This window comes from Melospiza melodia, chromosome 4, assembly GCF_035770615.1.
Source record: "Melospiza melodia melodia isolate bMelMel2 chromosome 4, bMelMel2.pri, whole genome shotgun sequence".
Taxonomy (NCBI): Eukaryota; Metazoa; Chordata; class Aves; order Passeriformes; family Passerellidae; genus Melospiza; species Melospiza melodia.
Window position 1 is genome coordinate 68,552,215 of NC_086197.1, and position 23,659 is coordinate 68,575,873.

General features: G+C 35.6%; 1 protein-coding gene across 4 annotated transcripts in view; it reads left to right on the forward strand.

The window, feature by feature from the left end:
• The window catches only part of ZFC3H1 (zinc finger C3H1-type containing), a 41,764-nt gene that overhangs the window by 12,341 nt on the left and 5,764 nt on the right, over positions 1-23,659 (forward strand). For all 4 annotated transcript variants that reach the window (XM_063155049.1, XM_063155050.1, XM_063155051.1 and 1 more), the window contains exons 7-30: positions 691-791; positions 1,737-1,940; positions 2,581-2,745; positions 4,300-4,437; positions 4,821-4,939; positions 5,284-5,430; positions 6,356-6,530; positions 6,817-6,948; positions 7,647-8,195; positions 8,279-8,388; positions 9,608-9,739; positions 10,668-10,789; positions 11,332-11,433; positions 11,794-11,910; positions 12,811-12,994; positions 14,720-14,906; positions 15,324-15,515; positions 17,410-17,647; positions 18,794-18,899; positions 18,986-19,184; positions 19,657-19,751; positions 20,647-20,757; positions 22,996-23,100; positions 23,188-23,353. In XM_063155049.1, coding sequence (XP_063011119.1) covers positions 691-791; positions 1,737-1,940; positions 2,581-2,745; positions 4,300-4,437; positions 4,821-4,939; positions 5,284-5,430; positions 6,356-6,530; positions 6,817-6,948; positions 7,647-8,195; positions 8,279-8,388; positions 9,608-9,739; positions 10,668-10,789; positions 11,332-11,433; positions 11,794-11,910; positions 12,811-12,994; positions 14,720-14,906; positions 15,324-15,515; positions 17,410-17,647; positions 18,794-18,899; positions 18,986-19,184; positions 19,657-19,751; positions 20,647-20,757; positions 22,996-23,100; positions 23,188-23,353 — 3,896 coding nt within the window. The remainder of the gene's footprint in view (positions 1-690; positions 792-1,736; positions 1,941-2,580; positions 2,746-4,299; positions 4,438-4,820; positions 4,940-5,283; positions 5,431-6,355; positions 6,531-6,816; positions 6,949-7,646; positions 8,196-8,278; positions 8,389-9,607; positions 9,740-10,667; positions 10,790-11,331; positions 11,434-11,793; positions 11,911-12,810; positions 12,995-14,719; positions 14,907-15,323; positions 15,516-17,409; positions 17,648-18,793; positions 18,900-18,985; positions 19,185-19,656; positions 19,752-20,646; positions 20,758-22,995; positions 23,101-23,187; positions 23,354-23,659) is intronic.

Consider the following 23,659-nt stretch of genomic DNA (forward strand, 5'->3'; position numbering starts at 1 on the left):
GCCTAAATGCTTTATTGACTCTTGAGTCTGAGGTGCATTTAAGGTAGTTGGGTTTCTGTGTTCCATGTCAACATATGGAGAGTTGAGAACTTCATTAAGCATAGTACTTGATTGGATACTTTTTTCTCTTGCCTTTCATCTTCCACCCTTTTTTCTTTTTTTTGCTTCTTTTTCCTCCTTTCTTGTCCGCCTTCCTTATGCATTACTTTGTTAAAATACTGCACCTGCTATTTTGTATGTACAAACTACACAAATCTCTCTTGATAAAGCATCTCAATTTCTTGTTCAATGTTTCAGAATTTATCAGTAGTGCTTTGGGTCTGCTTCTGTCCTACCTTGTGTTGTGTTATGTTTTTGGTAGCTTGTAACCAGGCTACTGAGATATCTTGTTTGAGAAGGTAAATTCTTGCAATTTAAATTCAGTTTGAGGCCTGCATTACCTTAGCAGTACTGGTTGGCTGTACTTACATTTTGTATATAAAACCGAAAAAGAAAATGTAACTATGCTTTTTAAAAAAATACACATACATGTAAAAAAAGGCACTGTGCTGTGCTTGGTGTTGCCTTTGAAATTAGTGCATTGTAAAAATGTTACTCTTTCTGCTCCATTAGATCAGTTGAAGCATAAAGCATGAGTTGTTGTTTAATGAATACCTGCCAGATATCTTACATTCAGTATTTTAATTACAGCTTCTTCCCCAGTTCAACCTCCTTTCTTTGAGTGTCCAATAGGAGGATATTATCCACCTCCAGTACCACCAATTTCCTTGCCGCTACCTCCTCCAATTCCAGTAAGTAACCTTGATAATTCTCATTTTGTATCCAATTTCTAATGCTAAAGCTAGGATGAAATTTAGATTCTGGTTTGGGTACTATACTCTGTTTAATGATTCCCTTGAACTATCTCTCAGACTTGTGGCTGCTTTTTAAAGTCTTTATTTCAGCTGCCTCTTGGCTGATGCTGTTGTTGGTTAATGGAGGTTTTCCCTATTGAATTGAAATTCACTTCATTGCTAGAGCTGTGCTTTTTCATACAAAAACAAAATTGTCTGAAGCACATAAGGAAAAAGAATGAATTGGAACTATTAGCACAAGGCAACTTTGCCCCTTATCTCTAGGCCACGTAGGTAGGTAGATAGGCTTGATCTCTGACTTGTTACCTAGAGGGTGGAAAAGCCAAGACATACAGCTCATCAGTCATTCCAGCTTTGTGCCTTTAGACTGTGTTTTCTGTTTTCTCACCTAAGAGTCCACATGAAGTTCAATTAGTGCAGTTTTTTTCATTACCCTTTTTTTCAGTTAATGATTGTTACTCTTGTCAGAAAAGCGATAGAAAGGTACCATTTCTTCTCATGACAGCTTCTGAACTTTCAACTAAGGGAAATTGTAATTGTGTTAGCTAAGACACTTCCATAAAACTGTTTAAAGAGTGCTGGTCAACTATATTTCTCTGGCTAAATGACCTCTGGTTCAGAGTCTCACTTACATTTAGTTTGTATTTCTCCACAGCTTCCGCTATCTAAATCTGTTTCTTCCATTAACCTCTGTGAGAAATAACTTACTGTTCAATCACAGCCTTTGACAGGGATGTAAGTGTAGTTTGAATGCTAATTAAAAGGACACAGTTTAAATTACTTCTAAATCGTGGAATTATCTCAGTCTCAACCTCTGCTAAGTAATCATAAAGGGGTAGTAATTTCCACATTTCAAACCTTTGTTTTATTTTCTTTTCTCAGCCTGTACCATCTTTGAGCCATCTTTACATGGAGGGTATTCCTTGTGTTTCTCTTGAGCCACCTCCACCTCTTCCCCCTCTTCCCCCTGAAGAGCCGGAACAGCCACCAAAACCTCCCTTTGCTGATGAGGAAGAGGAGGAGGAGATGCTCTTAAGAGAAGAGTTACTCAAGTCTCTAGCCAACAAGCGTGCTTTCAGAGCTGAGGTACTCTATTGTTTTTTCAATGTAAGCCTCTAGATGGCAGTCCTGACCAAAATTTCAGTGTGACCAGCTGTAAGTGAGGCTTATCAGGGGTATTACGCTGCATTTCTAGAGGCTTAACAATCAACAAGAACCATTGTGGAATTGTAAATTGAACCTTTTTGTTATTTCTGAAGGAATTATGAAACTTCAAGGTACTGAAAATGGAGTAAGTCAAAGGAATGGGGGTTTTCTGCCAGAAAATGTTTATTACTTTTGAACTTTTCATTTAGAAAGTAAGACTAGTAACTTTGTTTCAACATCTTAGGAAAAGATGTTGGAAGAGGTTCACTACTTTTTGTTGTTGTTTTGAGGGTTTCTCTTGGAGTGAGAAGCTAAGCTTGTGGTTTTGGAAAAAATATTAGTTTTGACCTTTCTTAAAGAATCTTTGGCAGTTGACCTGTGAATAACTGGCCTACTCTTGCGTGCCTTTTTGATATTACTGCAGAATTGCAATATTTGTCTAGTACATTTCAGTAGTCTGGCTACATCACCTTTTCATGTTCCAAGACATGTATGAAACAGTCTCATTTATACTGATGCTTTTGAAAGCAGCTATGTATAATGTGCATTTTTAAGACCATAATTTGTTCTCTTTTTTTAGGAAACATCAAGTAACAGTGGTCCACCTTCCCCTCCTGTTCCAGACAACTTGCAGCCTGTGCCAAGAAGTAATCTGTCTGCTGTCAGTATTAATACTGTGTCTCAGCCACGGGTGCAAAGTACAAAGTTTGTTAGAGTACCGAGGCTTCCACGAGCTGTGATCACAGTAAGGAAATACTGCTGCTTCCTACTAATAAGGCTATGAGTTGAAACTGAGCTCAGTTTAAGTGAAGAGCAGACTTAGGTTTTCTAGTGAGACAGCACAGAAAAGTGAAGCTTCAGTTAAGCATTTGAATTATTAGTCACCTTGACAATCCATATGCTCTTCTAGAAAGACTTTGAGGCAAGAATTTATAGCTAAAGAGAGCGTCAAGATATGCCATCATACAGTGAACTAAGATTGTAAATCTAGTTCAATTATTTTCTTATCCAGACTAGCACAGACACCATTGCCAAAACAGAAGTAGTCTTGCTTTTCCTCCTGCACTTGGCCAGTTGGTGTCTTCCTTCCTTTAAAGGGGGTCTGGAGCATCAGTCCCATTGCTGAACATACTTAACATGCTAAATTGGTGAGAAAACTAACTTCTGTGGCGAAAAAGTAATTTTCCTTCTAGGAATTGTTGAATTTTTTCAGTGAATAGTGTGTACATCAGTTAGCATGTCTGTGAGTGTGGCTGGAAGAGAGTGTTTGTGAGGAGTGTTTATGCACCAACATAAAGTGGAACTTCACCTGCCTGTCCTGTTGTGGTGACAAATTGATGCAGCTGGAGTATGTTCAGCATTAGTAGATAAAACCCATATCTTGAGAATTGCCCAGAGTATCAAAAAGAACTGGTTGTGGAAATTTGAGTATTTTTCATTTAAAAAAATGGTGGCTTTTTAATGGGGTTAATGCTTTAAAAAACACCTGGAGTTTTGACAAGGTTCTGTTCTGAGATGAAGGGTAATGTATAGCTGTAGTTGTCCAGATCTGCAGTGGGAGATCAGAAGAGCAGTCCTGGAAATGTGAAAAAAGTTACTTTTTTCTAAGCTGTAACTCCAGAGCATTTGAGGTTAATCTTGGTTGTCTGCTTGTTTCTGCATTTTCCTTTGTGCTGGAATTGGCAGTCACCTGATCTTCAGTGAGCTTTTTAAATTTGTGTTGGCAAAAGGTGATTAATCATGATTTCATCTATTGATTACGTTCTGGTGGTGTTCTCCAATTAAACTGCCTGAGCAGCTCACTGCAAGACCAACTAAGTACGACTGTGGGACAAGAGACATCTCAGCTGTGTAGCAGAAAGATGAGGGAGTTTTGGCGTGTCTGCCACACCAATTCTAATGCAGATTTGATTGGCTGTTACCTCTCAGTTACTTAAAAAAATTCCTTGCAAATGACAGATGATAATTTTAATTGCAATTAAATGAATTAATCAAGTATAGTAGTTAGATGTTTGAGATTTGTATGCTCTGACCATGAACCAATAAATATGCTGCAGATACTTGGGAGTTGGTTGAAAATGTTGGAGTAACTTTCATGTTACAGTATCAAGACTATGTGTAATATTACTGTCTTGTGGAGATGTACAAATGCTTATTTTTTTCTTGCAATGTGGGATTGATGTGTGTGGTAACAAAAGGAGTTAACCTTCTTTTTCTCTTATTGTAAGTATGTCTTCCATTATACCTGTATCTCTAACTTTGTTTTCTTACTGTAAAACTTTTTGCATTCTCACCCCAGCTTCCAAAACACAAGTCCGTTGTCGTTACATTAAATGACTCAGATGACAGTGAGTCTGATGGAGAGCCCTCTAACTCAACTAGCAGTGTGTTTGGAGGACTAGAATCTATGATAAAAGAAGCAAGGAGAAATGTTGAGGTAAATGATGTCAAAATTTTAAAAACTTTAATTATTTTTCCTTATATATGGAATTTAAACTTTAGAATTCAGTCAAGAAATACTGAATTGCATCAGAAGAGGGTAAGAGTCCCATCTGGAGAACTACATTGTAATTTGGATTGCACAAGCTAATAAAATTTTTTTGTTGAAGATGCCGTCCTGAGGATAGAACTTGGAATATATTTTGGTTTGATTTTTTTCAATTAAAATTCAGTGCATTGTTAGGCAGAAACGTAGTGGCTTAAAAGATCTTACTAGCCTTGAACAGCTGTGTTAGTGCTGAAATTCCTCTTATAAATACTATTTGATAGCTGTATTTTAATCTAGCGTGACTGGTACTGACTTGAGTCTAATTGTAACAGGCATCAAAAATCAAAGCCCCTCCAAAATCAGAAAAAGAGAATGATCCAATGAGAACTCCAGAGGCTCTCCCAGAAGATAAGAAAATAGAATACAGACTTCTGAAAGAAGAGATTGCCAGGTAATCTTAGTTTAATTGTTAATGTGAAATGTGTTTTATTTGTAGCCCTTTGCTAACTAGTCTACTTTTGTAACCTGAAGGAAGATCTGAGTTTAAAAACCTTGCCATCACCTTCTGGTTTTTCCCCCCCATGCAGTTTTTTGGTAAGACTACATAGAGGTCTAAAGAAAATCCTGGGATTTGAACTGACTTAGAGTAACTGATTGCAATTGTGGAAAGTACTTTTTCTTTTAACTTGAAATCTTGTCCTGCTACTATTTCCAAAAATTTAAGAACTCATGGGTGTACACATGAAAATGATTGTTGAGGCTACTGAACAGCTTTGTTTTTGACGTTGGTTTCAGTCGTGAGAAACAGCGCTTAATTAAGTCTGATCCAGTGAAGAACAATTCGTCCCCTGCAAATTCTGATGGTGAAGTTGATGGAATTGGGAGAATAGCAGTAGTGACCAAACAAGTCACAGAAGCAGAAGCAAAGCTGAAGAAAAACAGGTATGCATTTTACTGTCCTAAGTCCTACCTTTTGCTTAACAGGATCGAGAGAAAATATTTTCAAATGTGTAGCATTTAAAGAGCAAGGAATGATTTTTCCTGTTGTCTTGGAACTATCAGCCTTTAATTCTATTGCTATGCAAAAGGAATTGTGTTGTATTGCCAGAGAGGCGTTTGATGACTTTTATGTATGATTTGTCATGCTAAGTGTTTTCAGCTGTATTTATGTTCAGTGACAAGATTATGATGTTTGCCACCTAATATGGCTTTTCTCTTCTGGCATGCCTCTTCCATGTTTCTCACCTTAATTTCAAATTACAAAGTAATTGGAAGTAGAAGTACTTTGCATCCTCTTCTCAGCTTCTTTTTCCACTTGATTATTTCTGTATGGTCTTGTGAACAAACTAGGTTGCGATCAGTCATCAACTGAAAAATAATCTTCCATCCTCTCTTTATCCACACCCATCTAAGTGTTTATCTTCCCTTGATGCATAGCTTTTTGTAATTTGTCTACTCTGTTGCTGTGCCATAACATTATGGCTTGTAATCTGGAAGCGTGTATATGTGCCCTAAGATGGAAGTAGGTTGATACTTAACAGAAAGCAAGAATGTGTGTTTTGGTTGTCATTCTATTGAAAACAGTCTTAAAGACAGAGCATTTGCTTACCTTCCCCTGTCCTTGTAACTAGAATGTTTTTTTCTGCATTATACTTAGATGCTGAACTTGGGATGCTGAAATGTGCTTTATATATTGACAGTATTTACTGTCTTCTGAATGTTAGGACTGTTTGGAGAGGCTTAATTTGTAGTCTTCTTGTGACTTAGGAGAGCTATCTTCTTAAATAACTGGGGTTTTGGAGGAGCAGCAATTGCCCTAAGTAGTTTACCTTTGGAAAAAAATGTGTACATTCCTTTTTTATTTCAGAATGCTGTTGATAAAGGATGAGTCTGTCTTGAAAAATTTATTGCAACAACAGGCCAAGAAGAGAGAGAATGTTCGAATTGCTGAGAATAAAATTAGCAAACTGGCTGAACAGCTACAAGCAACAGAGAAGATCTTGAATGCTAACAAGGCATTTCTCAAGAGGCTTCAGGAACATGTAATTGGCACTCTGAAATGCTTGTTTCCTAGAGTTGGAAATCTTAAAATGGGATGCCTAATTTTTGGTGGCAGTAGACTTTTCTTGGAATTACTTACTAATTCCCACCTAGTTATATTATGATGCCTAATTTTTGGTGGCAGTAGACTTTTCTTGGAATTACTTACTAATTCCCACCTAGTTATATTATATCTCATTAATTCCATGTAATTATATTTTATTATGTGATCATATCTGTAAATTTGCATCTTGCTGTAGTATTTAGTTTTTATTTTTATTTTTTCAGATACATAAAGTTCAACAACGAGTTACAGTGAAAAAAGCTCTGGCATTAAAATACGGAGAAGAACTTGCTCGAGCAAAAGCAGTAGCAAGTAAGGAAATTGGGAAACGAAAGCTAGAGCACGATCATCTTGGTGTAAGTCAGCATGCTTTTAAACCAAACTACTTGGAAAAGATTATAAATCTTGGTTAACAAAGTTCAAGTGGAATTTCAGGAAAACATTTCAGAAACAATGTAGGGAATATTCTTATTGGTTTTGTTCATTTTTGAGAATTCAAAAAAAAAGGCAATAATGATTTAAGGAAGAAAACTCTTCAAAGCCTACATTTCAATGTTAGGGGAGTGGCGTTCATAGATAAGTAATAAGAGGAGCTGTGTGGCTGTGAAAAAAGAAAATTCTGTTGGTAGACATCAATGATTGTGTTAAACTATCAAGCTAACTTGCTGCAGAGTGGATCTGATACTGTTTTGAAAAACAAAATATACAAAAACAAGGCTAAAATATTTTTCTAAATTTTAGTCCTTCTACTCCCAACATCACTGTATGTACTCGTTTTATAGCTCAACTTTTAATTTGGGCCAGAACTTCTGTTGAAGCCTTCCCTCCCTGTACATGATAGAGGGTAATTTTTATCGCAAAACATGCAGATCTGCCACTTGATTTGTGGTAAACCTTTGTTGTTTTTCTGCTGTTTGTTGAAATCTTCAGGCAAGAGTTTAAAATACATTTTTATAAACGCTGAGTTAAGTATTTTGGCTATGTTTTTCCTTCCCGTCAATAGATCAGTAGATGAGAAAATTGAAATAAAGAGATATTTTTTTTTTCTTTTTAGCCAAGCAAAATGTTGAAATTGGATACCTCCCCTGCATCAAGTCCAAAAAAGCCTTCAGCAGAATTGATTGCACTAGAGAAAAAGCGACTGCAGCAACTAGAATATGAATATGCTCTAAAGATTCAGAAGTTGAAGGAGGCCCGTGCACTTCAAACCAAGGAACAATCAAATACCACACCTCAAGTAGAAGAGGAATCTGAATTTGCATTACCTCAGCCATCACTTCATGATCTTACACAGGACAAATTGACTTTGGACAGTGAAGAAAATTACTTTGATGATGAAGTTTTGTCTAATTCAAACAGAGAACGAAGGAGATCTTTCAGAGAATCGAATTCTTTTACAAAGCCAAATCTAAAACACATGGACACTCCAAAACAAGAAACTATAAACAAACTTTCTAAAAAGGCTTCCGAGGAGCCCGAGCTGTTCCTTGGATTGAATATTGATGAACTGAAAAAACTTTATGCTAAAGCTGACAGCTTGAAAGAGCTGCTAATGAAAAGTACTGCCTGTATTGTGCCTAAGGAAGATCTCTTGTGCGGTCAGGTAAATGTTGTACAATTAAACATGAAGCTTGTTGTTATTAGGTGCTCCAGCAGCTGCTGTATATCTGTTTATCTGTTTCCTAGGAAATTTCAGTGGACGTGGATATTTTTACGTCACAAAGTAAACAAGCTGAAGTGAAACCATTTCCGTTTGGACCATACCGTAGTCCTCTTCTGCTATTCAAATCCTACAGGTATGAAGACTGTAGCAGCTTTTTGACTTGTGTGTTCTTGTTCATATGGTCTTCAGTGCTCTTCCTTGATACCCAGATGTGTACAGGAAGACAAGTCCTAGTGAGAAACTTGGCTATCCCTAAACAATATTGCCTGGTTTAGAAAATAGAATTATTCAGGGTTTTTTTTCTGCTATGCACATGTCCCTTGGTTTTGTGCAATATGCTGCTTTTACATTGTATTGTGCATTGTTTGATACAACTAAACTAAAAACATGGCTAAGTGTTTGAAAACAGGATTTTTATATCTAGTATGAAACAGTGTAAATCCAAGAAGCATATTTCAGTTATGCAGTCTTTGAACTTGGCTAGAATTTACATAATCTGAGTCAAAATTGGCTCAGTCATCTATTTTTGGATTCCTCCTCACTGGAAAGAGGCATAATCGCAGTGATTCATCTTGACTTGACAGTAATAGCTGCAAGTGTAATCAATTTGGCACATCTGTCTTTGGACTAAAGAGAACTTTGTTCCTACATGTCAAATTGTAGACAACAAAAGTTGAATTTAAACTGGAGAAGTTGTATCCTACCATGTGCTTCAGCTTTTTTATTGCTATGGACTTAAGCAGTAGAAGATGGAGAAAACTTACAAGTTAAAATGAATACTCCTGTAAAGATGGTTATGATGTCAATTCCTGAAGGAGCTAGAAATCCCAAAATGGATGTAGTCAAACTTCAGCTAAAGATTTAAAAGAAGTGTTAGTCTGCTAGACTAAGACTGGTTTTGTTTGTTTATGTGTTCTAAGGCTGAAGTGTTTTCTTTCCTACTATTTCTTCAAGTTAGTCTTTAACAGTTATCTTTACACTTCTATTTGATGTTGGTCTTAATGCTGATTAGAGCATGAGATTTTCTATAAACTACTGAAATACACTTTCAGTAGTTTGCTTTCCATACTGGGTTTTTACTCCACTCCTGTTCTCATATTAATGAAGTTCTGCACCTAAAGGAGATGAGAATGCTAGAGGAAACCTTAATTAGGTTGAGGAGTATTCCATTGTTCCCTTCCTCTTGCCCTTGTTTTTGCCTTGTTTGTAGCCTGTAGGTTAACGATGCTTTTGGTTAGTAGCAGGGATTTGGAAATAATGAGATTTAATACTGCGAGTGATTTTAATTACTTTTAGAAAACTGATGTCTTGCCTTGTGTACTTTTTGACCATAATTTGCTGTTTCATTTTAGGTTTAGTCCTTATTTCCGTACCAAGGAGAAGCTGTACCTCAGTTCAATAACGTATAGCAATATGATTGAGCCAAAACAGTGTTTCTGCCGCTTTGATTTAACAGGCACGTGTAATGATGATGACTGTCAGTGGTAAGTTCTTCTTTATTTTCCTGGCTTAAATGAAACCTCTCTTCTAGATGTCTGCCTTTGAGTCTGAAATAAGTACTGTTTTCTTTTCTTTGAAAGATCTGGATATGTGATCCTATGCACAGGTTCTAGACAAGGTTATTTTTAATAGTCTATTACAGATACTTAGTTGGAAGAAAAACTCCTTTCACCTAAGCCATGAAGAAGGAGGAGGCTCTTTAGATGTGAATTTAGAAAAATAGTACAGCCTGATAGAGAATATTTTAACATTTTTCTAGTAATTCCAATGGATCTGGTTATATACAGCTTCAACATAACTTCAACTCATAGAACCTCACATAGTGGTTGAAACTGTTAAGCACCCTTGATTTGAAAAGTGTATACCAAATCAATGATTAGGTGAAAAACCAATAATATTGTAGTGTAATTCTAGTTTCCTGGAAAAGTACTAGCTGAGTTGGTTTCTTTAAAGGCTGGTGTTAAATTGTATTAAAAAATAACTTGTTTACTAATCTTGTGCAGTATATTTAAAAGTGGATATGAATTGGCTTGGAATGTACTCAATATGGAAACCTAACTACTGGTAAAACTGGACTGAACTTTATTCTGGATCAGCTTTTAGCTGCTGTCATCAGACCATTGTTAGACTCTTCAAGATATAAAGTGATATCTAATTCCTATGGTTATTTTATTTGAACTGGAAAGTTCTAAATACTGTGCTGTAGGCTTAAGTTTAGAAAAAGCCTAGAAAGAAAAGTTTAGAAAAGTTTCATGTAGAAATACATTTAACCAACTTTGATTTAACCAACTTTCAAAGCAAACTTTTTCTGTGGGTATTGTTTTCTTTATGCCTCACCCAAGTGTGTACTAAAACTTTCTTAATATTTTGTTGCTATGATAAATTTATTAATTGCTTATTTATTTGTTTTAGGCAGCACATGAAAGATTGCACTCTTAGCCGTAAGCAGCTCTTTCAGGATATTCTGTCTTACAATTTAGAACTGATTGGCTGTTCAGAAAAAAGCACTGATGAGGAAATCAGCACTGCCACAGGTTATTGAGTCTTTTGTTCTCTTTTGTATCTAAAAATTATTTTCTGAAGGGAATGAGTTTTGTTAAAAGCTCTAGGTGCAAGGACTTTGATGTGAAGCAATATATAAGATACAGCTATATGAAGTTTCTTTGGTTGTCCGTTTCAGTCCTTTGTAGTGGGTAGTTACATTGGTGTCTTACAGAAAGAAAAGAATCACTGGTCTGAGGAAGATTTCATTAAAAACAAGTATTGCTGGGATTCAGGGTGTTGGGGAGCAGTGAGCATGGAATCTTTACCTCTCTCCTTCCTCAGTGTTTTGTGTAACTACTGGATGGACCTGTTTCAGTGGAGCTGGAATTTTATAACAATGCCTTTGCCATATAGGCAAGTGGCCAAACAGAACTTGGTTATTTTTCATTTTTTTGTGCTAGGATGTTGAATTACCATACCTCTTACAGCAGTCATATTTCATGAATTTATCATAGATTGTGTTAAATTACTGTTAAGTTACTTAATTGTTTAATCTATATGCTTACCTAAGCTGCACATATTCTTGTTTCAGAAAAATATGTTGAAAAACTTTTTGGTATAAACCGAGATCGTATGTCAGTGGATCAGATGGCTGTTCTTCTGGCCAGCAACGTCAACGAGAGTAAAAGCCACAGTAAGTAGCTTGATAGATTAAATACAATGTATATAAATGAGTAAAAACTATATGAGTATACCTTGATGGTTTTGTAAACCAAAAATATATTTTAATATAATTTATTTATCTCAGTATTATAAATTCTGATTATGGTAACAAAGTCTACAGAGTTTAAGGCAATAATACAATAGTTTTGGAGTTCCATTTGTAGAATTTGTTTATGCACTTAAGCACAATAAATTTCAAGTAAGTAATATTGCAATTTATGCACTTCTTTCTGTTGAAATCGCAGCATCTTTTTATCTAAAATCCTTATTAGGAAAAATATTTTACTCTTGAATACAGAAATTGAAAGAATTTTTACTATTTTGTTTACAGCCCCTCCACATACAACTTGGAAAGAGAAAAGGAAATGGAGACCTAAGTACTGGAGAAAACCTCTGTTAGATAGTAGCAGCAGTGAAGAGGAACAGTTTGTTGGACCTATTAAATATGGTAATCTGGATGTGTGGCACCCTTTAAATGAATACTAGAGGAAAAAACCCACCCACCTCTTTCTAACACTTGATTTTTAAAGGGTTTTTTGAGAAAGCCCGGGCTTTATTTAATAGCTTTCTTTACTTTCTACTTCCTGTATGCAGACTTTATTTTGCATAAATTTTTTGGGTAAAGTTTTGACTTAGACTTGTAATTCTATTAGATTTTTTCTTTAATGTGACTGGAAGTTAGGGTGGAATGTCTAATTATCTGTTCTTAAAAGGAGCATAAGGAACTGTTTCCCTACAATGTTTCAGCCTTGCCCATATACCATTAGGATTTTGAAAAAGTATTATTTTGCTTCAACAGCCCTGCTTTCTCCTTCCTCCTCCCCCTGAACTTTAAATAATAAAACATCAGTGTTCAGTTACCTTACATTTGTACAGATTTTGTATTTGGTGTGAGGTCAGGAGTTAAAAAAGGCGCCAGTTAAGCAGCATTTGAGACTTGGAAGCTGCTAGAGCATCAGTAACCTGATAGCATTTCACATGTGACTGTTGGAGGTAGGAGCTTTAGGATTTGTTAGCAAATCTCTAAAAAGGATTTTTTGAGACTCAGAGTTGAGATAAATTTTTCTTTGTCAAATATGCCTAATTCATAATGCTGCCTGATGAACTGCCTTAGTTGGTGTCTGTTGATCAAGGCAAACTTTACAGCTAATTCTTTCATTCTTTCACATTTGGAATATAACCAGTTCTCTACAAGCAGTACAGTTTGAAGAATGCTGAGATAATGCTATTTACTTGTGATTGATGGGAGTACTTGAAATATGTAAATGCCGCCTCTTGTGAGAGTTACTGGTCACTACTGTTTTAAAAAGGAAATTTTCTTTTTAAAAAATTTGTCTATTATTTACAGCCCATCCCTCAGAACATAAAAAAAGAGTTCCAGTGCTTGATACTGTGGTGACTCCAGATGATGTCCGGTATTTTACAAGTGAGACTGATGACATTTCCAACTTGGAAGCAAGTGTCCAAGAAAACCCCTGTGATGTACAGCTTTGGATTAAACTTGCATATAAATACTTGAATCAAAATGAAGGGTATGTCTGTTACATATGAGACCTTGCTACATTTGCCCTTGCTGCTATGATCAAGTTTCCTATTTGATATTAAAGAACTTTCTTCAACAATGCCACAAATAATGCATTACTTTAAGCAGGTTAAAAAAATAGATTATATTTAGTGGAGTATATGAGTAATAAATTACACTGATGGTTTATCTTTCGGTAGGTTCTTTTTCAGAATGGAAGTTGATGGTAAGTAGTGTGGGAGAAGTAATTGTTCATGTTTGAAAAGTGCTCTGTGTAAGATGACAATGGAATGTTGTACTTCCAGCAGTAAAAATGGGACAATGAACTCAAATCATTCTCCCCTACAGAGTGAATGGTTGCAATAATTTTTGAAATTCCTTTCATCAGCCATCTTTCTTAAAAGGACAGTTTTGATAGTTGGTTTTATCCCTGTAGAAATCATCCACTTGAGCACTTGGTTTCTTATTTTGTGATTTTTTTTTTAGAATTTCAGTTTCCTGAGTTTCATTGCTTCTCTTCCTTAAAATTATGCTGCAGAGTACCAAGTTTCTGTTGGCAATCAGATCACTTGAATAGGACGTCTGTCATGATGGTTTCATCCATTATGATGATTGACTTCAGTTTTAATAGTGAGGTACAGCTGAGCAACTGTAGCAGGAAGCAAGGGGAATGGAGAGGAGCAGCTCTACTTTAAAAGCCTTGTTTAAACTGTGAATAGTGGGAAATTAGGAAACAAATCAGTTTAACTCTACCAGTAGGTGCCTGAACAATAGAAGGGGTAGAACTGGGAAGGCCAGTAATCCAAGTATTGCTGGCAAGTAGCAGCATGAGAAGAGCATGCCTTCTGAATATAAGTGTAGTTGGGAAACAATCAAGAGAAGGGAAAAACCCTAGTGGAAGATATGTACATCCTTTTCTTAAAACAGCCACCTCTCCCATTCCTGCTTCTTCAGTACTCTGAAGAAATTTGACTGCTCTAGTAAGTGAAAGTAGTGGGATTGGGAAATCTTCAGATTTATGCATGGTTAACTGTGTTAGGTTTTTTTTGAGACTTGTGTATTTCTTCTCATACATGTCCATGCAAAATAATTTCTAAAGATGTTTTCAGAATAAGTGAGACCTCAGAAACATTCTGTGGTTTTATGGAAGATGTATTTATGCATTAAAGCTTGTCTCTGTGGCTTGCAGTATAATCAGTTATTTCAGCTAATTTTATATTACTTGGTGGGTATCGTCTCATGATTTTTTTATTTAAAAAATAAAATTTCAGGGTTTTTAATGTCTTAGAGGCAGAACCTTTATGATATGCTGAAATAAAGACTTATATATAATGACTGTAGAAAGTAAATTAAATATTTAACGAAAATCTAACTTACTTTAATACACCTCTGAAGTATCTACTTAAGTTCTTAAGCCTCTATGATGTAAATGCCTTTATATCCTGATTGCATAGAGATCAATCTCTTACCAATTTTCAGTTAATTTGGACTCTTTTATTTGAATTGGCAGTCTTCATAGAATACTTATTTCTGTGCACTATAACAATTGTACCTCCTAACCTGAAACTTGAAAACTTGCTGAAGCTTTGATGTAGTAAAGGACAATGTTTAAGAAAAGATATTGTGTGTGACTTCCATTCTAATTAAAAACATCCATTTTCATATTTGATACAGTAGAAGTCATAATACCAGCACAGCTGATGTGAGTCCTTTTTTCAATATTTAATTTCTACAGCTCCTCATCTGAGTGTTTAGATTCTACTTTAAATGTTTTGGCTCGAGCCCTGGAGAGCAACAAAGAAAATCCTGAAATTTGGTGTCATTACCTCAGACTTTTCTCAAAAAGAGGAACCAAGGAGGAGATACAGGAAATGTGTGAAACAGCAGTGGAATATGCTCCCTCTTATCAAATTTGGTGGACAGTAAGTAAAAATTCCAAATGATATATTAAATGTTACTGTAAGTGTGTGTTTTCTACTCTGTAAAGTCAGTGTGCGTGACAGAGAAGTGTCAAATGAAAAGTACTATTTTTGAAACATCAAAAGTTGAAAATGAAACTATTCAGGTTCTTGCGGGTTATTTCTAGAAATCATCAGTTTTCCTCAGGTAGTAAAAATTATTTAAAATCAATGTGTTAAATTGATTGCAAAACATGGGTATTCTTGTACTTTTAAAAGCAGTATCTTTAGAGGTTATGAAAATATGGCGTGAAATATGAAAATTTGGCGTGATAAGATAGCAAAAGGCATTATTTGAAGTTTGTGATCTGTGTGATTTTTAAACCTTAACGTAGAAGCTTTACTTGCATTTTGATTGTTGTTACTATTATTTCTCTCTAGTTTTTGAATTTGGAGAATTCCTTCGATGGAAAAGACTATGTATGTGGGAGGATGCTGCAGTTCTTAATGGAAGTGACAGGAGGAGGAGAAAACCCAAATCTTGTGTCCTTTCAGTTGCTGGAGACACTCCTCTACAGGGTTCATTTAAGCCTCTTTACAGGAAGACATCAGAATGCTCTTGTTCTGCTGCAGGTAACTTCCAAGTTACCACCCCAGGAGTGTTTTCATAGCTTCACCTTTTTAATTTGTGTGACTGTGGTAGTTTGAACTTTAGTGGAACTGTGCCTTCCTTTAGGAGAATTTCTTCAGCAAGTAGAGGCTTCTGCTTTGAGCTATGATGCCGTTGTAAAAGCTGCATGTAGCTTTGAGGGTTTTGTTGCCTACTTTTTTTTGTTTGTGTAGCTAATAGCCTAGACTACTAGGTCTCAAAATAATTCCCAGGGAGATACTTTATTTTTTGGTTTTTTGTAAACCATAGGTCAGGTTTTTGCAGTGAAAGGTCTGAGAGTATTGCCTCAGGTATTCAAAATTGCTACAGAAATTATCAAACCAGTAGTTCTTGGGAGAGAGCATAGTAGCTATCTAACAGTATTGCCCTAGACTGTTAAATTAGATTTTATTGCTCCTGTCAACCCTGAAGTCATTGAGTTATCTCAGGCCAGAACTGTGACTGTAGAAGTAATTTAGGTGACTGTTAACTCTTGTGTTGATGATAAAAGTGGTGGCTGAAGGTGAGAAATGGATATCACCCTCTCCCAGAGTGGGAGCTCTGTCCTTTCAGTTACAGGTTGTTTCATTCCTGCCAGTAGGTGCCACTTGCTGCTTGCTGCAGCCTGTCACTGCCCTCAGAGTTTGAGAACTTCAGGCTTTTGTCTGGCTCCAGTTGGAATGAGAGAGCACAGTGCTGTGCTGGCTTTCTCCAAATGTACTGAGAAATGTAACTCTGAATGCATAAAAAGAGCAGGGCTCTGGAGAAAAAACTCTGTGTCAAATCAACATGGAAATCCAGGGAGAATTACACTGGTTGGTTACCCTCACCTTTCTTCAAAGCATCATCACAAAGTCAAACTTTTTTTTTCCAAATGAATCTGAAATGTGTAGTTGAAAAGAATGGCTTGGCATGAGATTATTTAATTGTATTTCAGAGAGAAGAATTTTGGAGTAACTGCTACTTCAGAGTAAATAGCAGTGTGTATTGGAAAACTTGAAAGCAATTTTTTCAAGTATTTTGTGGACTTAGTTTTCAAGTGTTAAGTGAAATGCTTTTGAAACACCAGTTTTCGCCAACTTCAGGACATGTGTTCTGCTGAATTTTGCATAAATTTGCAAGTATATTCGTTCTCTTGAAAAATGCATTCTTTGATCTTACTGTGTTTGTCCAGAAAAATGTTGGCACATTGGTAGTCATGAGGTTCTGTTGTGTTTTAGAAAGAAACTGTGTTTAGACTTTATTTAATTGCATGCCCTAATTATTTTATTTAGTATCTGCTAGATTAACTGGACTCTTCTATCTTTGCATATGACCAGTAGAAAAATTTCAAGTAATATCCTTGTTCTCAGGTTTCCAAAACGTTTTTTAAAATATGTCTAGAGATGGTGGACTTTAATAGGTGTAACTTAGTAATTTTATAACAAGAATTTAATAAATAAAAACCCCAAGCCAAACAGACAACCCCAAATGCACAAGACCTAGTAGGATATAGCAAATGGAATCCAAATTGTAGATGGGTTGTATCTAGAGCTACTGTATTACTTCTTATGGAACTGGAAGTAATAGGAGAATAAAGCAGGAAAATAGAAAGAACACATGTTGGGAGATGTGTATTTTCAAAGTGTCTCTTCACTTTTTGCAATAGCAGTCTTCTGTGGTTTTTCTTGAACCTTTTACTACAAACTGTGCATAAGGTGAATAACCACACATTCACATAAGCTGAATATGGTTCTGATTTACATAACAAATTAGTTCCAGTCTACTCTGTGGAAAAGTTTTGAGAATATTAAAACCTATTCTTCCTGTTTTCTTTTCCTGTTCTTAAATCTTAGACTCTTTGACTGAAATGTGGTGTATTTCTTCCACCCTTTACAGAATGCTTTAAAATCAGCAAATGAAAAGATGATATCAGAACACCTTACTGCAAGTGACCGTTGCTTGGCTTGGCTGGCTTATATACATCTAATTGAATTTGGTGTTCTCCCAGTCAAGTTCTATGATCCAGCTAATGTTAGTCCTTCAAGGATTGTGCACAAAGAGCCATTTTTAATACCATGGCAGACAGTTCAAGATGTGAAGACTGATCCTGATACACTTTTAGCTATGTTTGAAGGTAAGATTAAGGTGATAAATACTTAATATTTTCTTCACATGTTGTAATTCAAGAAGTATTATTCAACTTCAGAATTTCAAGTCAGTGTTGATGACTGTGTTAAGTCAGTGAATTAATCCAGTGAATATTGCATTCTGATTTAACCAGAATAGTGAGGAAAATCCATGTTCTTGGATGCTTAACCAACACTCTTGAGTTTTTCTTCTGACGTTTCAGTTCAGCTTTATCTTGGTAGAATATGATAGTTCAGAGAAAAAGACCAGTCAGTGGCATGTGATTGTATGACATTGCTAGTTTTCTTGGGCTTATGCAAGCATAAAACCAAACTTCAGCTGTCATTTTTTCTTACCCTTTTTCCCCTCAGGTAGGATATGTGTATTGGGAAGTTACTTTCCTGGAATATTAGTGTATTTCCTTGAAAGAGACAGAACAATGCATTTGTTTATCTTAATTCACAGTTCAGGTAAATTGAATAATTTTTTTAAAATGAAAAATGAAGATAGAAGAAATTGAATTCTTAGCTTATGGTAGTGCTGCCAGAGGTAGACTTCATAGTAGCAGACAAATACTGTTATTCAGTATTTCTGAATGTCAATATTAAGTGGTTAGCCAGCAGCAGTATGGAGTTGCCACTGAGAAAATACCTATGCTGCTGTTGGTAATGCAGTGTTGAAATTCTCAAGAATTAATGTAGTAGCCCAGCTGTGTGAGTGAAGGCAGTCTAGCTGTGGTAATGGGGTTTTATAATGCTGAGGAGAAAAATAATATCCTTGCATTAGCTTTTGCCTCAACAGCTTTCAGCAGCTATGCTGCAAATCCTGAAATGTGGTTTTAAATCCAGGGATATACTTCTGTCTGTAACTTTCCTTTAGTGTTTCATTGGTAGGATGGTTCCTATTTTTAAAAGGAGTGAGTAAGAGATGAAACTGAAAGCTTTGTCTTTGCACTGTGGTGATAAGTAATGAGAGCTTTTCCAAAGGTGATCATCTATTTCTAAGAATTTGCAAAGAAAGCACTTTCAGAAATATCTTTTCACACTTATGTATTTTCCTTATGTCCAAGGAGACATTTTATTATGTTAAGGCTTCACATAACTTTGACACTGTTTCAGGTGTAAAGACTTTGTTTTTTACTTTTGTTTTGTAGATGCAGTCAAAACATGTACTGATGAAAGCCTTGAGGCTGACAAAAGAATAGCTACCTGCTTTCCTCTCTATAGGAACATGATAGCTTTGCTGAAACTTCTTGAAAGGTAAACTGTTTCAAGACATTCTTAACTGGAGTACTTGACTCTTGCTTTTTTTTTTTTATTAAACTTAACCTTTACTTTTCTTTAAGGTGGGAGTCTGCTGCCGAACTTTGTAGGTCTTTATTGGAGCTCTGCCCTAACAACTGTCAGCTCTTGGAGAGTTTGGCCACCTTGTATTTGCAGATGAAGCAGAGCGAAAATGCCCACAGGGTGTGGATTGGAGCTTTTGAGAAGAATCCTCAGAATGCAGAAATTTTTTATCGGTTGTGTAAATTTCTTGTTTCACAGGTAATACTCCACTTCAAAACTTACTTGCTGGTCTGCTAGCTCTGCAAAGTTTGGGCTCAGTGTGTTGTTTGAAAATCTTACAAAATTGAATCAACTTAGTGATATTTTTGTAATGTCTACTACACCTTCCTATAAATAGGAAAAGTATAATTAGCAAGACAATTGACATGATAAAATATAATCTTAGCAATTACATAAAACCATAGATTTATAGTTGGTGTTGTTCTAATTCAGTGTTAGTAATATCCTTAAGAAAGAAAACAGAAAGTAAAAGCACAATATAATACTTTTTCATCTTCTTTCTACTGCTGACTGCCTCATTTAAACTTCATTTGTGAGAAAATGATGACAGTGGAGCATTGCAGAGATAGACACACCACTTGTAATTTATTTTGCTTATATTAGTCTCACCATATTCAGGTTGATATTTGATTTTTTTTTTCATTAAAAAAAAACCCCAACAACAAAACAGGAAAGGTCAAGCAGTATTCTTCCACTGTTGCAAGATTTCGTGGCAGCTTTCTTTGAGAATACATGCCAAGAGCATGCTCCCATGGATCTCTTAAGGTATGTTTAGAATAATATTTTAATTTAAAGTTTGGAAATATTGGCATTTTCTTGAATTGCGTGGTTATCTAGAACTTTTAAACTCGTGTTTTTTAGCATGGCATGTTTTGCCAAAACTTCAGCTCATAGTGATTTGGGCATAAGGTTTACACTTGTTATTGCACAGACACTAATTTGTAGAGCCACGAATATCTAAAAATTAAACAGTAAAAATGTTGAGTGTCTGGATTTGGGTAATGAAAATCAATCATATATATACCAAAGTTGGTTTTGTTTTTTTTTTTCCCCCCTAAAGCTAGGTGCCTAAAATTACGTATCTAAAATAACACTGTTTAGGCACTTGAAAAAGACCTTCATCAAGAGGTCCAGCATGTTATTAATTAGATTATTGTTGAGAAGATACAGATTTCATATGTAGCCTGATGACTTCCCCCTGGAAATTTAGCACCTAGTTGAAAGACAGAGTTTTGGAATCTGCCAAGTTCCCTATGATGCTTGTGAAGGTCTTCAAAGCAAAAGCTTTCCATGATAAAGCTTATTCAGATGAGCTTTTGAAATGTTTTTATCTCTAAGTTAGATGTTAGATTTTATTATTGCTTGCATTTGTTTATGTACTTGATGCATTTTATGAAGGAAGAGGAGAGTCTGTCATATAGGGCAACATTTAACTTCATATATAGTGCAAGAGTGAATGCCTTCTTTATTAATTACTTCTATATTTCTGTGAAATGCTTTCTGTACAGATTTTATCTGGGTAGAATTAAACTGAAATCTAGGAGAAGTGCATTTTTTTAGTATTTTTCATGATTGGACTTTGTAACTGAGTGTTACATATACAAAGGATTCTTCCATGTAGAAGGCTATTCTTGTTTACTACTACTTTTTTCTCTTGTAGATATCTCTTGAATTTTCCAATGCCAATTGAATTTACATCACCTCTCTATAAAGAACATCTCACAGATGATGTTGTTAACCAGCAAATCCCATATCTCTGGCAGATCTACTGGTGAGATTTTCCCAGGGATTTCTGAGAAAGAGCTATTGTGTCTGAGTAAAATTGCATTTTCAAAAGCAGAGCATTCATTACTTGCCTGAGGGTGTATCACTTTGGATTCTCTGAATAAATGATTGGCCAGTCCTTAGAGAACATACTGGCCTGCTGCACAATGGAGATAATTTTATGAAACTGAGTTACATGTCAGCTTAAATTTTCCACTTGAGTAATCTTTCAGAAATTCTGACCTACAGGAATGGTAATAGGTGTGTTCATCTCAAAATGTTTTTTTGTTTTACTTTTGGTTTAGGTTGCTGCTACTAGTAGTGTTTTTCTTTCTCTTGGCTTTCAGTTGTCTCCCTTTTATTTTACAATAGTTTTACTGTAAGTTTCCATTCGGTTTAGTCCTGATCTCCCCAGCTCCTTGACTCATTGTTTTAGCTGTTCATGAAGGAGCTCCACAGCAAAGTAATACAGGAGGGTGACTTATTCCTCCACAAGAGGTTGTAAAGGTTATAATGGAACATGTCTTTGTCATGTATACACAATATTTTTTCTTTTGTTTTTTTTTTTTTTTTTTTTTTTCTATTTCTTCCATCATTCCTTTTGATAGCAGCAGTATACAGGATTGCCAGAGACCACATTATTAGCTGTCTGTAACTTACACCAGTTACTTAAGTGTGGTTACTGAGGTGCTGGCTTACACTGTTTAAGAAGTTTACCATTTCATGGTCTAGGTTTGTCAGCCTTCACAAGTAGCTATTTGGCTTTTCAGAAAAGTAAAAGGGCAAGGATGGTACTGTTTCACATAATGAGTGAAAATCCACAGTACTTCTTCAACACTATTGCTTATTGTTTTTAATTGGTGGACAGCTTTGAGGTAAAGTGTATGGTTTTCAAGAAAATTTGATCAAAACCTTATTTAAAGATTATCTTTATGGGATTTTTTTGCACTGTCTATTACTGTCAACTTAAATACTTCTTAATTTTGATTTTTAGCAAAATATCTCTTGACAAGCTCAGTTTTGGGTTCACCACTTGTACAATAGAAGTGTTGTTACTAAGACACTTTAGGTCACTATTTAGTCATAAGATATGCTGACTTAAGCTCAGATTCTCCTGTATTTTAGCATCCTCTTCTAGGAGGGAGTACCTAAATTTCTTTCAGAGCTAATAATTGAGTATTTCTCATTTTGAGTTTTGCTGCAGTAAGTATCTAGGTACCTGGGCCTGTGTTACCTATATTACCTTTCTTTAGGTATGGAGGACCAAAACCATAAAAGTTGACTTTTACCAAGTGAAAATAGATTGAAATCTGCAAAGCCTTAAAGGTCTTATAACAGTGTTTTACTTGGAAAGAACATTTGTGTGCATGCATGTTTTCACACTAATGCATACACACACTATTTTAGAAAGGGTAGCAAATAGGTGATTTAGTTAATAATTCCTGGGGAAAGCAGGAGTAGAATCACCCACAGATTCTGTAACTTTTGTCAAGAGGGCTTGGTAGCAAGGTCAGCACTATTTACACTTAATGTACTTCTGTGTACTCCTTTATGAGGTTGTTAGATTTTCCCCCTCATTACTTATTGCAAGCCTTAATTTTTTTTTTTTCATTCTTATGTTACACTTTGTAATATGAAGTTTTTACTGTGTCTTGATCTAAGAATGTGTCAGCTCCTGTCTTTGATTAGGTCTTGTGTGTTGGTCTAACTACGTTTTTTTGAGAAACTGTTGAAGAAAATTTAGGGGGGGTTTTTTGACCTTTCTTGTCAATTTTTTTTTTTTTCCCCTCTGAAGCAATCAGTATATTTCTACCCCAGATCCTGGTAATGTTTGTTTCAAAATACTAACTTTGTTGCCAGAGACTGATGCTGTTTCTCAAGTGGCTTTAATTGGACTTCAAAATGTATTGTTCTGGAGCTGTCAAAATGGAAACTCAAGACTTGTCTCCGTATTCTGCAGCAATCACAGCATTCCTATTAGTATTAGTAAAGGGTACTTTACAGGAGTAGAAGACAGTTTGTAATACTTAGTTTGTAATACTTACTTTTAAGGGTTGTATTTCAAACTTCATGGTATTCCTTGTTACCTGCTTTTGAGACTTAACCATTCTAATAAATTGACTCATAAATTAGTCCATGATACATTTAAGCTGAAAACACTGGTTTTTTTCTTGCATCTGAGAATGCGAAATTCTTAATTGTGTCATTGTTACACACAATGGTTTTTATCTTTTATTATAAACAGTTTGTGCCAGTCTCTTCATGCAAGTGTTGGTGAAGCACTGGATGCTTATGAAGCAGCTCTGGGGGCAGTGATGCAGCAGGAAACGGTTCAGAACATTTGGTTGGAGTAAGTTCTTAAGGGAAGAAAGTTAATTAATCTCAACCATTAAATGAACACTACCAGAACCATTTTTTTTCTTTTTTTTTCTTCCAGTTACCTTGTTTTTCTCAATAGCAAAGTTGTTGAATCCAGCAACAAAGTTCAAGAATTCAAGCTTTTTACTGATCTAGTGAACAGATGTCTGGTGACAGTCCCCACACAATATCCAATTCCATTTAGTACTGCTGATTATTGGACCAATTATGAGTTTCATAATAAGGTAAAAATGTGTCTGTGGGCAGTTTTAGTTAAACAAAGTGGCTGATGACCTGTTTGCAGGTACCTGTAATCTATTTGTTCAAGTCCAGCACCAGTATATGAAGACTAAGAGCTGGCAAAAGAAGAAAGTGTCTGAGTGTAGTAGTGTTTTGAGCAGAAGAGTATCTAGCAGTCACCTTTTCAAATAAAGGTCCTGTAATGCTAAGAGAAACTTCATGACATGGTAATGAAAAATTATCTTTTTCTGGAGAAAAGAGAAAATTGGTGAGGGAAGGAAGATATGGTTACACAAGAGGGGTCTGCAGAT